This window comes from Bufo gargarizans, chromosome 3 (genome assembly GCF_014858855.1).
Source record: "Bufo gargarizans isolate SCDJY-AF-19 chromosome 3, ASM1485885v1, whole genome shotgun sequence".
Classification (NCBI taxonomy): Eukaryota; Metazoa; Chordata; class Amphibia; order Anura; family Bufonidae; genus Bufo; species Bufo gargarizans.
The window spans coordinates 377,650,883-377,666,896 of NC_058082.1; the positions used below are offsets into that span (position 1 = coordinate 377,650,883).

General features: G+C 40.9%; 1 protein-coding gene across 3 annotated transcripts in view; it reads right to left on the reverse strand.

The window, feature by feature from the left end:
• Nucleotides 1–2,051: 2,051 nt before the first annotated feature.
• The window catches only part of SPDEF (SAM pointed domain containing ETS transcription factor), a 98,816-nt gene continuing 84,853 nt past the window's right edge, over nt 2,052–16,014 (reverse strand). Inside the window, exon 6 of one of the 3 annotated variants that reach the window (XM_044287108.1) lies at nt 2,052–3,184. In XM_044287108.1, the coding sequence (XP_044143043.1) occupies nt 3,006–3,184 (179 nt within the window). In that variant the 3' untranslated portion in view covers nt 2,052–3,005. The remainder of the gene's footprint in view (nt 3,185–16,014) is intronic. The other 2 variants (XM_044287107.1, XM_044287106.1) reach the window with 2 other exon arrangements.

The following is a 16,014-nucleotide window of genomic DNA, read 5'->3' on the forward strand; positions in this document are numbered from 1 at the left end:
GCTTCCGTCCAGCCCTGATGCAGTCTGAATGGATGCGGATCCGCTCAGACTGCATCAGTCTGGCGGCGTTCAGCCTCCGCTCCGCTCAGCAGGCGGACACCTGAACGCTGCTTGCAGCGTTCGGGTGTCCGCCTGGCCGTGCGGAGGCGTGCGGATCCGTCCAGACTCACAATATGGCTCAATCTTCAAACGGATCCGTCCCCCATTGACTTTCAATGTAAAAGTCTGGACGGATCCGCTCAGGCTAATTTCACACTAGCTTTTTTTTTGCCAATATAATGCAGACGGATCCGTTCTGAACGGAGCCTCCGTCTGCATTAATATGATCGGATCCGTTCAGAACGGATCCGATCGAACGCTAGTGTGAAAGTAGCCTTAAAGGGCCGATCATAAATCTGACTTGGCTAAAACTGACTTTAGCCATATGTGAAAGTGGAGTGAGCTGTCAGATAAAAGATAAATCTGGCCCAGACTGTCTAGATCTGCACTAGATATATCACAGTGGCTCAAGCTGAATGATAAATGTGGAGCAGAGATAGACACTTTTACTAGCTCTATACCAACCATTAGTTGGCTTACTTGAGACAGAATTGTAGAGCAATATGGCGCGTCTTAGGCAATAACCCTCCCATTTAGCCCTCTCAGTATCAAACAAGTAAAAAGAAAAAAAAAGAAATCCCATTTGCGCCAAATTGAGCCAATCTGCACCACTTTTTAGACATTAGTAAATCTGGTCCTATGTGTGAATCCACAATACCCCATTATGTTATGGCACCTGAAAAGTGTCTGATAAGAAAAGTGACAGATTTAGCCAATGCATGACAACCATTATAATACTTACGGGTGCCTGTGTAATGCAAGGTAAACCCATGCACAGCAATATATACTATTTATCCAAAGACTATTCAGTCTTTTAAGTGTACTTCAGTTTTCAGAAAAAGTTTGTTTAATGGCTGTGCTTCTTTTTCAATCATAACTGTGAGGGAACAGTTATGTTTGTGCTTCCCTAAAGTCTCTTTCAGCCATTTTATTCCCAGTCTCAGCTGCACAGCCAGATGCATTTCTCTCTAAAGCAGTGGGTATCTCCCATCTGCTAGTACTGTATGCATTAACCTCACTTTAATTACTTACTACTATGTTTGTTTGTTTTTCCAAGCAGCTCAGAAAATTTGGGTTCAGTTCACACTTCAGTTATTCGGTCAGTTATTTTGATCAGTTATTGTGAGCCAAAACCAGGTGCTGGTCAAAAACACAGAACATGTGAAAATAAAACTATTATACCTTATCTCTGAGTAGGCTTCACTACTGGTTTTGGCTCACAATAACTAATGTAAATAGCTGACCAAATAACTAAAGTGTGAACACACACACAGGATCTTCTCCACTAGCTCTTACATGCCCCCGCTTCCTCTCAACATTCTTCTGAGTCTCTGTTACCAGGAATGGAACTTACCTGAAAACAGGCAGTTATCTGCAAGTTAGCTGGAAGTGAGACCCCTAGTGGCCATGATTTACAGATTTTTTTTTTTTAGGTCGATGAAGGGAAATTTTTTATATGAAGTGAATTAGAAATTTGGTATATGAAATTGTGTGAAAGAACAGTGACTTTTTAAACGACTTTTGTCAGCAGATTTGTACCTATGAAACTGGCTGACCTGTTCCATGTGTGCTTGGCAGCTGAAGGCCTCTATGTTGGTCCCATGTTCACTTGTGCCAGCACGGCTGAGAAAAATGTTGTTTTAATATATGCAAATGAGCGTTTAGAAGGATTGGGGACATTGCCTTTGCAGAGAGAGCTGAGCCCATTTTCCCTAGAGGCTCATTTGCATATATGAAAACATATTTTTTTCTCAGTAATGCTGGCACATATAAACATGGGACCAACACAGATGTCTTCAGCTACCAAGTGCACATGTAACAGGTCAGCTAGTTTCATAAGTAAAAATCTAATGACAGATGTCCTTTAATTATGTGATTATTGCTATTATGAGTAAAATGTTGCAAGCATCACATACTTTATAGACCTAAAGGGGATCACACACATTCAATAGCTGTCAGCAGAACAATCATTTGGCCGACAACTCTCTCCTGACTCCCTCCCGAATCCCCCATATACATCTATGGTGGCCTTTAGACTTAGTGTTAATGAAAATGCTATTTAATTTAATACATGTCAAATTGGGAAACAATTACAACATCTTTAGATGAATGAAGAGATATTCCAGATATGCATAAATAGTGAGAAACAATAAAGATAGCACACATTTTTCCTACAATTTTTCTGAATCAAATGTATTTGACATTATTGTAATCTATATTAAACAAAGGAATAACTGATTGCATCCCATAGGAAATCACATTTTTGCCACCTTGCACCATTCCTCTCTATCTCTGCAGTCTGTACCTAACAATGAATTTATATATTTTAGCCATACACCCATATTGTCACTTTCTGGGTAAATTTATCAGGTTATATTACTTCAATAAATAATGCTTATAAAACATATTACTTCATAAGCTTGTATGGACTAACTGACAAACATTCATTCACATCAATCTTTGCTCAAATATTGTAGGTGTTACAATATTATAGCAGTTAGCTCTTATTTTTATATGCTTGCAATGCTTTTGGTCACTCTGTCCTGCTTTCTTCCCACCTCCCATTGTCCTGTAAGGTCATTAAGTCCAGTAGGTCTCACATCAGTGAGTACCTGTAAAGCAAGTATGTAGTGAAGAAGACTAAATTCACAGTTCAGACTATCCTGTGTTGCTTAACATCCTTTGAAACACGACATTTTGCAAACAGCATGTGTGTGATGTGCACCAGGGCTTGATCACAAAGAGCAGAATATATTGCTGTTTGTCAAAAATTATCTGTAGAAAATAGTCTCTACGAGAATGTTCCTGCTCCTCTAGTTACTCAGCACACATAGTTTTTTGTCTTGTCAGCCATTTAATCACTTTAGAATTTCTTATCTTCTTTTACATCCTTGTTTGTGTAGATTTTATAGTGGTTGCACAAACTGATAAACAAGGCGTTGAGATACATCAGGCTTACGGATGATGCCTTTTTTGTAGTACTGCCGAATAGAACGGCTTAGTTTATCGTAGTTCATTGCTGGACGGTTTTTTCTGATTCCCCAAAGTCGTGCAACTTGGGCAGAGTCTTCAATTTTAAAGATACCTGAAAAAAGTAGATGGGGTATATGAAAATATACTATGTTAAGACCAATCTATTTTGTCAAATATTTATACAGTAGTTCGTAGTGTTGGGCGAATATCGCGTGTGTTCGAGTGCATTTCTAATTTAGTCCCCTATATCTGAAAAGTTTCTGGTGGGAATTGAACTCGCAACCTTCTACATTACAGCTAAGGATGTTAACCGCTACACTATAGAACTGCATAGCAAGTTAATTATAAAAAAAAAAAAAAAAAAAAAAGAGACTTCTGCTGTATAGGAATACTTACTAGTAGTAAGTATTCCTATAGAGCAGAAGTCTCATATAGGATTTTTTATTTTTTTATTTTTTTTTATTTTAAAGCAACTAGCCATGCAGCTTTAATGTGTATTGGTTAACATTCTGGGCTGTAATGGAGAAGGTTGAGAGTTCAAATCCCATCAGAAACTTTTAAAAAATGGAGGATAAATTAAATGTATATATTTTATATATTTGCTTTTGTAATTGAAAAAAAATAATAATTACTAAATGTATATAAATATATATAATCATACTTCAGATATATATGAATGCATAATATGTGGGAAACTACTACTGATGTTTTAGCCATAATATATTTACAAATATTATAATATATTATATACTCTAAATATATAATAATATATCATTATAATAATGTGATATATGTAAATATATCATGGCTAAAAACTTATATATGTTTAAATTTAATTTAGCCTCTGTTTCTGACGGGATTCATACTCACAACCTTCTGCATTACAGCCCAGAATGTTAACCACTATACTATAGAGCTGCATAGCCAGTTGCTAAACAAAATAATATGAGACTTCTGCTGTATAGGAATCCCTTTTTTTTTTTTTTTTTTTTTTTTTTGGGTAACTGGCCATGCAGCCAGCTCTATAGTGTAGTGGTTAAGATTCTTGGCTGTGATATAGAAGGTTCTGAGTTCAAATCCTGCCAGAAACTTTTCAGAAATAGAGGCTAAATTAGATCTAAATACACTAGTTGTCCCCAAGCATTGATGCCATATATGGACATAGCTATATATGAAGTCAGAGCAGGGACTCCTAAGCTGACTTGTGTGCTCTGTAGAGCATCAGGCAGTGTTCTACTCAAGCACACAAGCACTTTGGTGCTCGACCAACACTACTAGTTTCCCCCTCATGCACAGTCATAATGTGGATCTATATAGTACAGATGATTAATATGCTGCCAATATTGTAACCTGTGGATTAGGCTGGTTGATTTATTGAACAATTTCAAGAAGGGTCAGTCTAATTCCTTTCTTAAAAAGCAAAATATCATAAGTTATGGGTAGTAGATTTCTAGAGATAGGCCACTGATCCAGAGATTCATTTGGATTGCCATATTTGTACTCAAGACAGATTTTTTTTCCTTTAGTATGGTGTAATTGACAACCATGTCATAAGGGTTTTTGCTTTCCTCCCATCAACACAGTAGAATTATAGGTTGGACTTGATAAACTTGGGTGATGTACTATTTATCAGTACCTCGACAACGGTTTTTATCAAAAACAATTGATCACATAAAGCAAGGCTTAGATGATTTCTAAAGCCAGCCATACACATTCTGTAGTCATCAGCAGAATGATGGTTTGGCTGACAGCTCTCTCTCGCATCTCCCTTCTGACATACACAAACACATTTGGGTAAGCCGAATGTGTAAGTGAATTCAATGGGAGAGAGCAAATAACCATTGCCAGACACTTTTGGCAGCATCTTATTTTCTGGGAGAACAAAAGGTTTGGGCAAAAATATTAACTTTATCTAAACCTTCTCTGCAAAGTTGGCGTCAGCACCAGACATACCTGGGCAAGGGCAGGGGCCCACAGCATAGCTGCCAGAGGCCAGAAGCAATGAGCGCTTCCATCAATACAGATGGAAGCCCTCATTCTTGGGCTCAAGGAGCTGCGGTCCTGTTACTCATCGCTCAGCTCCCCACGCTCCTCCCCTCCCTAAGGCCGACCGCGCTTTGAAGGGTAAAGTAGAAAGACTTCTCCCCTGATTGTGAGCCAAAACCAGGAGTGGATACTACAAAGCTATAAGAGACAGTATAATGGAAAGATTTCCTCCTGTGTTTTGGACCCGTCACTGATTTAAAAGACTGATCAAATAACTGATGTGTGAATAAGGCCTCACACAGAATATGGTACTTCATTGAGGCAGCATATAACACAAACTCCTAGGGACTACAGATGTCATTGTAAAGAGTCTGTGCACATGACATTACCATGTTCATGAGCTTTGAACATAAGTAGTTTTTAAAAACGGGTTTAATATATTTTAATACAACACGTTTTTATATAGTTCATAATAACTGCCTGTTCATATTATAAAGTCCACTGCTTCCAAATTAATATACAGTACATATGGGGTAATTTATTAAACTGGAGCTGTCAAAAATGAAAGGTAGAATCTGATTGGTTGCTATGGGCAACTAACTAGTTCTAATTTACACCAGTTTGATAAATGACCCCAATACTTCTCACAGTGAACTTTTGATGCAGTTTTGCATGGATTTTTATTGTTTTGCCAAAATCAGGAGTAAATCCTAAACAGAGAAATCACATTATCAATGTAACTGTTTATCCAGAAAAAAATGCCTTTTCTTAGCCCTGTTATGCCTTACATGGTTTATTAGGTGCTGTGTAGTACTATATTGTATTTTATCTGCAGCATCTGCTAAACCAGCTGAGCAGAGCTTAACCCATTGCTATTACGTGGTTGATGCAGTGGTTTTTTTTTCAGAGAAGGAGTTGACACAGCCTCATGAATAAAACTTATGGCCAGAAGCAGAAAACAAACAAACCCCTAATGACCTTTCTAGATGACCTCCATTCCAGTGGTGCAGCTCCCAGAGGTCTCCACCAGACCAGAGGCAATGATGACCCATTATTGTTCATGAGAGCACTGCAGTCAATTAATGGCCTCAGTGATCATGTGTGGAAGACTTGCAGGTCATGGCAGAGCAGTGAGAAGTTGTCACTGGCTGTGGGTGTGGAATCACTGTGCTAACAAACTGGGTTAACTTTGGGCTAGACCTAAGGACATTATCCTGGCCCCTGATTTTCACCCTTTGGCCCCTATACAGGATCTGGTCTTCGCTGCAAGGGACACACCAGGCTGCTACCTCTCGGAAGTCCAGGTGTAGTTGGTAGTTTACCACAGGGGTCAGAGACACCAGTGTGAAGCTGGCAATACTCATAGTCAAGAAAGAGGCAGAAGTCAGGGAAGGCAGAGTACATGCCTATGAAACAGGTCCAGCAGGCAACAGGCAGCAAAAGGTCAATATGGGCAGAAGTTAGTACAGTCAGGCAGTACAGCACATCTTACATAGAGACTAGCAAGCTAGATATCTCTATTGCTCAGGCACCCTCCCCTAGGGGAAGTTGTCTTAAATACCCACAGATGGCCAGCCATAGGCTGGAACAGATCAGGGTGCGTGCATGCTGGCCCTTTAAAAGTCATCAAGGGAACGTGCCCTAAGAACAGGGGAAGGATGGACTTAGTTGGCAGGAGCAGGCCACGACCTGCTCTAAGAAAAGCCACGTAGGATTGGCAGGACTGGCGGAACTGGGGCATCAGGATCTCAGAAGCAGGAAGAGGGTGAAAGATGCAGCGCCTGTGCCCACCCCAGAAAGCAGGATGGTGGTGGACATGGAGTGTTTCCATAACAGCCATGATATGCCAGTTTTTGCAAATGTTTCCACTGATGTTATTGATTGGCTGCAGCAGTTTCATGACCCAGATAGGGCTTCCAGGGTTGCCAACCAGAATTTTCATTTTTTTCTTGACAACTTATCCCAAAATCACGGACAGCCAACATTTTTTTAGGACAAATTGGCAAGCCATACTGAATGATAAAGATTATGTATATACATGTCTATAGGTTAATATACTGATAAGAACTCATTACCAGCATATACTATGAGCTGTAAAATTATCATAATTGCCACCAAAATAATCTAGTCAAATATCACCAGCCTCAAAAAAACAACAACAAAAAAAACAAACATACATGGACACATCTATTTTATTTCATGGACATAGGAACAAAGTTGAGTACATTACAGTACATTTATGGACTATCTGGAAATATCTGGATGGTTGGCAACCCTGATCACTTTCAGTCCAACGGGGATCACATGGGAGCCACATTGCTGGAACAGAGGTTGTCTGGAAAGGTGCATGTTTGTTTTTTTTAAGATTTTTTAACACACTGTTACAGGTAATTGGTTTAATTAAGCTGGAAAACATAGTAACATAGTACATAACATAGTAACAAAGTACATAAGGCCAAAAAAAGATATTTGTCTATCCAGTTCGGCCTGTTATTCTGCAAGTTGATCCAGAGGAAGCCAATTTTCCCCACTTTAGGGGAATAAAAAATTCCTTCCTGACTCCAATCAGGCAATCAGACTAACTCCCTGGATCAACGACCCCTCTCTAGTAGCTATAGCCTGTAATATTAGTACGCTCCAGAAATACAGCCAGGCCCCTTTTGAATTCCTTTAATGTACTCACCATCACCACCTCCTCAGGCAGAGAGTTCCATAGTCTCACTGCTCTTACCGTAAAGAATCCTTTTCTATGTTTGTGTACATACCCTTTTAAAACTCTACATTTTTTATTGTATTATTTTTGTGTCATTTTTATATATGTTCACTTTTTAAGTTCTTTGGTTTCATGCCGTGCATTTGGATTTCAATATGTCCAACATTGTTTCCAAATAGATAAGCCCTGCTGGAGCAATTTGCAGAGGCTTAACCACCTGTAAACAGTTTTGAACTTTTATGACATGTGTGCTTCTATTTTTGAAGTCTATGAAGTGTGACATAAAAGCTGAAAAAGTATTCTCTAAAATCAATGTTGATGGAGATGCAAATATAATACCCCAGAGTTGTGTTACAAAATTCTTCTACCCCGCTACAATCTCTTAAGAGCATTCACATTGTCATCTTGTGTAATTTCACATAATATCCTCATGAATGTGCATTGAAAGCCTTGTTATATATATATTGTTGTCATTCTTCATGTCCACCAGCAGGTGGCAGCAATGTGTTAGCAGGGACTTAAAGGGTTTCTACCACTTGCATATCACATATTTGGTGATCAGACACTAGCGATCCGCTAGTGTCTGATGTAGCTTACAAGCTAATTATTACCTTAATCCGTTCGGCCCATACCTCAAAAAAAGCACTTATATCTTTATGCAAATGAGCCTCTAGGTGCTATGCAGGCGTTTTTCCAGCACCTAGAGGCTCCGTCTACCTTGCAGTTTGCCGCCCAGCGCCTCGCTCCAGCACGCCCATCTTCAACTCTATTCGATCCTCCCCCTGCTTCTGCCTTCCGAAATCTCGCGCCTGCGCCGTTCGTCGCGGCATTCGGCGCAGGCGCAGTCAATGTCTGACCGCTCCGTGCTCAGACATTTCCACTGCGCCTGCGCCGATGACATCGGCGCAGGCGCAGTGGAAATGTCTGAGCACGGAGCGGTCAGACATTGACTGCGCCTGCGCCGAATGCCGCGACGAACGGCGCAGGCGCGGGATTTCTGAAGGCTGAAGCAGGGGGAGGATCGAATACGGTAAGAGATGGGCGTGCTGGAGCGAGGCGATGGGCGGCAAACTGCAAGGTAGACGGAGCCTCTAGGTGCTGGAAAAACGCCTGCATAGCACCTAGAGGCTCATTTGCATATGGGCCGAACGGATTAAGGTAATAATTAGCTTGTAAGCTACATCAGACACTAGCGGATCGCTAGTGTCTGATCACCAAATATGTGATATGCAAGTGGTAGAAACCCTTTAAGCCAGTTTAGTCTTCCTCGGCTGGAATAGTACATTCCAGTTTAGCTCCCCCCTCTCTGAGCAGACTGGATTATTCCATATCCTGCCTCATGGGGAGAGAAGGAAGTTAAGCTAGTGTGCCAGCTACCCCAGCTAACTCCCAGGGAGCTCCCAGATATAGGGATCCAAAGCCAGGATCTTGTCTCGGCTGAGACAATTGATCATCATCCCCAGCCTGAGCCTTGCAGCCTCAGCTGGAAGAAAGCAAGCAGCCATCTCCTGTTACAGGAAGAAGCATACCCTGAGACAATAGCTGTGAGTACAGACCAGAGACCCAGGAGAAGCCAAATTCCTCCTCAGCTAGTCAGTCCCCAAGAGAGAAGTGCAGAGATAGTCAGTGCAGAACATAAATTCCTGCCACATTACAGAGCAACAAGCAGACGTCCTTTCCTGCAAAAGCTCCAGGCACATGATAGAGCAGAAGATAATTTCCTGCAACACATTGCCGATACCTGCTGGGACCAAATACTATTGCTGTATCTCTCATGGATCAAAGCTGCAACTAGTAAAGACAAGTTTGAACTTTACCAAAGGTCTGGATCTCAATTACTGCTGCAAGTTCCTCAATTACTCCTACTAGCACCAAACTCATTTTATTGTGAGCCAAGATCCAGGAGTCCAGCCGTACCCATATAGGAAACACCTTTGACACTACTGCCATTACCACACAGAGACATTACACCACTCTGGCATTCCTAACCTGGTACGTGAGTTACAACAACTTAAAGGGCCCTGTGTTAGTACCCTGTGCATGCTGCAATTTGTGTCACGAACAAAACTATAAACTATCACTTACACCTGAGCCAGCCATTGCACATTATTGGCATCAGAGTGCATAACCCCAATCCGGCTCTATTGCACAAGCATCAGCACTAATGGGCACATTTATAGGGACCAATGATCAGCCAAAGGATTGTTAATATGATAGTTTCTCCCCAATCATTGCTCAGTGTAAACATGTCCAGTGTACAAATGACAAACGAGCAACTGGGAATTAATCATCATATGAACCACTTAGGGAATCAACTGAATATTCCTTATCCATTTTCCAAAAGAGCAACCAAAAGCTGAAGGGACGGAGAGCAGTGAAACTGTACCTGTGTACAGCATGACCACCATATGGAACGAACAACCCAGTATATATTCAAGTATAGACACTCATTGGCTGTTTTCCTACAGCAGCGTCCCACACCAAAGCACCTTAAACACCTACACCATCAAAGGCACCTTTACTTCTATCTGGCTGGTGTTCCCTGCAATCGAGATTACCCCAGAGGATTTAGTGCTGTCTTCCCATCCACTGCACTGCTGGCCCAGGGAGGCTCTGCTAACCGTTAGTAAATTAACTACTACCCCCATCGGCCCAGCGTAGCCTCAAGTGTTTCCCCTGAGGTCTGGCACGTTGCACTACTAGCTACAAAGTCCCAGGCAGATTGATGGAACGCGATGTCAATCATTCACCAAGGTAGGCACAGCTCTCTTGTCCAGTATGATTGACTTATCAAATAGATATCCCTCTGTTGAGATAAAATATATTACTCACTATTATCAGCTGAAGTAATCAGCGGGTATCGCAAATTCTCAGAGTGGAATTAACATATACAGTTGAATAGTAATGTATTACCAATTAAAACTAAAGTACACTAGATTGAGACACAAAAAATATAGAAAAAAGGAGCATCAGTATTGAGGGAAACAAGAGGTGAGTGAGGGAAAGTGGATGAACGATGATGCAAACAATGGGACGGGAGTGGGTTGGACAGGGGAGGAAAAAAGAGGATGAGAAAGTGGGGTGTGTGGGATGGGGGGAAACAAAAGTATAGAGGAATGATGACGGATGGAGGGATGCAAGGAAAAAAATAGGTGGAAATCTGACGGGGAAAACGGTAGGGAATAGGAGGCGCCAAGGAGTACCAAAGTAGAAACCAAGACTGAAGCCAATGGCAGAATGCTGCTCACACTACAGGGCTCTGACTAGCAGACGTGGTACAAGAGTGAGAAAACTAAAATGATTAGTGGAGTGCCAGATAACAATGCTACTGACACAAAATTGTGCTCTAAATTTTGAAAGGGTGCATCCATACCAGGGGCATAGCTAAAAGCTCATGGGCCCTGGTGCAAGAGTTCAGCTTGGGTCCCCGTCCCTCAGTGCTTGTTGGCAAGGGGCAGGGGAGCACATAGCTTTCCTGCTGCCTGAGGCAAACATTGAAAGGGTACCCCCTCATGCCAAATTCTTAACCTTACCCCTTCCCTCCAGCCAGAGGTGTAAATTGGTTTATGGTGTCAAGTGTCTTGAGCTTTATCTTGCGCCTCCCATCCTGGTGAAGTGTGTAAAAATCCGTATGGATGCACGCTTTCAAAATTTAGAGCACAATTTTGTGTCTGGTTATCCATATGAATATCTGTCATCTGGCGCTCCACTTATCGTTTTTGTTTTCTCACAGACTGAGATACAGATATAGTTAATTCAATATTACCCCTGGACATCACTTCAAATCTTTACCATTTTTGAGTCCCTTTTTTGGTTTTATATGTAGGGTGATGTTAGGCCTTTTGGTATTAGCATTGCATTACAGTAGATGCTGCCTCAGGTCTGTGCATGACAGCATTGTGACTCATATGAGGATGCTGTGTCTTGCAAATATTAGGATACATTTATTTGCACATACAGGTGAAACTCGAAAAATTTGAATATTGTGCCATAAAGTCCATTTATTTCAGAATGAAAATGAAAATGAATTGCATTAATGCAGCTTAAAATTAGAATTTTGTGAAAAGGTTCAATATTCTAGGCTCAAAGTGTCACACTCTAGTCAGCTAATTAATCCATACCCCCTGAGCAAAGGGTACCTCAAAATTGAGACTTTGGGGTTTCATAAACTGTAAGCCATAATCATCCAAATTACAACAAATAAAGGCTTGAAATATCTCGCTTTGCATGTAAAGAGTCTATCTCATATATTAGTTTCACCTTTTAAGTTGCATTACTGAAATAAAAGAACTTTGCACAAAATTCAAATTTTTCGAGTTTCACCTGTATACACTTTGGTTGTGATCAATCTGATAAACTGTGGCAGACATATGCATAATGTCACATAGATGACATGTCACTTATAGGAACTACTACTAATGTACAGTGGATAGCACTATAGGGATCCTGTATCTGTTTTTTATATGTGACCACATCTATTTTAAAAAAAAGTGTTGGGGGGGCACTAAAGAAGTGTGATGTAAAAAAGCTTCCATGTTTGTATGTCGGGGGAGAGGGGTCTTTTTAAATTTCAGAATGCTGGAAGTAGAGATGAGCTAACCAGTCAAGATTCTTTTCAGGTCCCGTTCGGGAAATTTTTGAAAAGGTTCTGTTCGAGCCAAACCTAAGTTGGTATATAACCACTATAACTTCTATAACCCTAGGAATTTTTTAGGAAAACTTATTATCTCTTTTTGTTAATTTTTTATGATTTTTTTTCCCTCCCCCTTCCCTAGCTCTGGAATGCAATGACCACAATGATAAATGATGTCTCTGGCATGCATAGCTATAGATAAACACATGTTTGACGGCATTAACACTATCACATGTGTTCTGCTTTTTAATATTCCAAAGCTTCAAAAAACTGTCCTTTATCGGTGGGACAGATGATGTGTAAACACACAGTGTTACTGAATAAAAAAATAAAAAAGTGGCTTGGGGGGACCAAGCGTCCAATGGAGATGTCGCGAACATAAAATTTTCCGTTCGTGAACGCGAATTTTCGCAATTGTTCGCAACCGGGCGAACCGCCATTGACTTCAATGGGCAGGCGAATTTTAAAACCCACAGGGACTCTTTCTGGCCACAATAGTAATGGAAAAGTTGTTTCAAGTGGACTAACACCTGGACTGTGGCATGCCAGAGGGGGATCCATGGCAAAACTCCCATGGAAAATTACATAGTTGACGCAGAGTTGGATTTTAATCCATAAAGGGCATAAATCACCTAACAATCCAATTTTTTTTGAACAACGTGGTTACCCCCGCTTCTTACATTGACAGACCAAACTCCCCTTTTAATGCACCGCAAACCACCGCAAACAGTCCATTTGCTCAACCGCAAACTTCCCATTTGCACAACACCATTCGTACAACACCAAAGGTCCCGGAAAGGTGAATTGAATTGATTTTTCGAATGGGGAGATGGTTAAAAAAACGCTGGCTCCTTCCCCTTTGTTTGAATCCACGGTCACTGCATCTGCGCCGTGCAATTTACTGTCCCACCCGATATGAGTGGTATTTCCTGTAGTTCTCTCTTCTCATCAGTTTAATCCCTGTTACGACCCCAATCTGGGGTCCATTTATTAAATAGATTTTTCGAACGGGGAGATGGTTAAAAAATTGCTGGCTCCCTCCCCTTTGTTTGAATCAACGCCACGGTCACTGCGTCTGCGCCGTGCAATTTACTGTCACACCCGATATGAGTGCTATTTTCTGTAGTACTATTCTCATCAGTTTAATCCCTGTTACGTCCCATATCAGGGTGGGATTGCCTTTTGTGAATTTAGGCCGGGTATCTTTGACTGCCTTCACAGTGACAGACCAAACTCTGATACACCAAACTGAATTGATTTTAGGAAACGGGAGATGGAAAAAGTAGCTTGGTCGGTCCTCTTACTCCCAAGTTGGGGCACTGCGCGTGCACGGAGCAATGTGCTGTGACACCCTATATGAGTGGTGTCTTAACTAGTCCTATTCCTATCAGTTTAATCCCTGTTACGTCCCCTTTTACAAAAGAAAAAGGAGAAGGACCTCCACTAGAAAGGATGACTATTAAATCGTTTGATGCATGTGTCTTTACAGAGGAAGATGTTCTAAGTTTGCTGTCTAAAGTGAAGACAAATAAGTCACAGGGGCCTGATGAGATACACCCAAAATTATTAAAAGAGCTTAGTGGTGAGCTGGCAAAACCGTTAACAGATTTATTTAACCAATCATTAGTAACAGGAGTCGTCCCGGAAGATTGGAAATTGGCAAATGTCGTGCCCATTCACAAGAAAGGTAGTAAGGAGGAATCGAGCAACTATAGACCAGTGAGTCTGACATCAATAGTAGGCAAATTAATGGAAACCCTATTAAAGGATAGGATTGTGGAACATCTAAAATCCCATGGATTGCAAGATGAAAAACAGCATTGGTTTACTTCAGGGAGATCATGTCAAACAAATCTTATAGATTTTTTTGACTGGGTGACTAAAATAATAGACGCTGGAGGTGCAGTATACATCGCATATCTAGATTTTAGTAAGGCTTTTGACACTGTCCCACATAGAAGACTTATCAATAAACTGCAGTCATTGAGCATGGACTCCCATATTGTTGAGTGGATTAGGCAGTGGCTGAGTGACAGACAACAGAGGGTTGTAGTCAATGGAGAACATTCAAAACAAGGTCATGTTACCAGTGGGATTCCACAGGGATCTGTACTGGGACCAATTTTGTTTAATATCTTCATAAGTGATATTGCAAAAGGCCTCGATGGTAAGGTTTGTCTTTTTGCTGATGACACAAAGATATGTAACAGGGTTGATGTTCCTGGAGGGAAATGCCAAATGGAAAAGGATTTAGGAAAACTAGAAGAATGGTCAGAACTCTGGCAACTGAAATTTAATGTGGATAAGTGCAAGATAATGCACCTGGGGCGTAAAAACCCAAGGGCAGAATATAGAATATTTGACACAGTCCTGACCTCAGTATCTGAGGAAAGGGATTTAGGAGTAATTATTTCAGAAGACTTAAAGGTGGGAAGACAATGTAATAAAGCAGCACGAAATGCCAGCAGAATGCTTGGATGTATAGGGAGAGGTATAAGCAGTAGAAAGAGTGAAGTGCTTATGCCGCTGTACAGAACACTGGTGAGACCTCACTTGGAGTATTGTGCGCAGTACTGGAGGCCATATCTCCAGAAGGATATAGATACTCTAGAGAGAGTTCAGAGAAGAGCTACTAAACTGGTCCATGGATTGCAGGATAAAACTTACCAGGAAAGGTTAAAAGACCTTAATATGTATAGCTTGGAAGAAAGAAGAGACCGAGGGGATATGATAGAAACTTTTAAATACATAAAGGGAATCAACTCGGTAAAGGAGGAGAGCATATTTAAAAGAAGAAAAACTACCACAAGAGGACACAGTTTTAAATTAGAGGGGCAAAGGTTTAAAAGTAATATAAGGAAGTATTACTTTACTGAGAGAGTAGTGGATGCATGGAATAGCCTTCCTACAGAAGTGGTAGCGGCAAATACAGTGAAGGAGTTTAAGCATGCATGGGATAGGCATAAGGCTATCCTTCATATAAGATAGGGCCAGGGACTATTCATAGGATTCAGATATATTGGGCAGACTAGATGGGCCAAATGGTTCTTATCTGCCGACACATTCTATGTTTCTATGTTTCTATACGGGGACGTGTCGAATTGATTAACCATTGTCGAATTAACGAACCATTACGACATCCTGGAATAATTTAGTTCTGAGCTTTGTACTTGATTTGTAGTGGAATTTTTGGCGATTTTTTTTTTTAAATTGTCTGCATTATTTCTAATAAACTATTAAGAGACTTTATTATGATTTTTTTATTTTATGTATTATAAACCCACCCATACAACTTTTTTCTATGAAAAAACATCCAGCCGTCCCGATCGCTTTTGGTCTGATCATAATGAAGCAACGGCCTTATCATCTGGGGTGTGGCAACATTGTCAGCACACTCATAGAGGTGATGATCGCTTCATTGTGATACGCAAGTCCCTTCACCACAACAAGGTACCGATCACGAAAGGGGAATTGACACTTGTATGTGCCTTTTTTTTGTTTTGTTTTTGCAGCCACAGTGCAGCACCAGAGGCCAGAAAAATTAGGCATGTACACATGCCTGAAAAACAATGTTACTGTTGCAGCCGCTGTTGTAGCAGCGGCCGGAAAA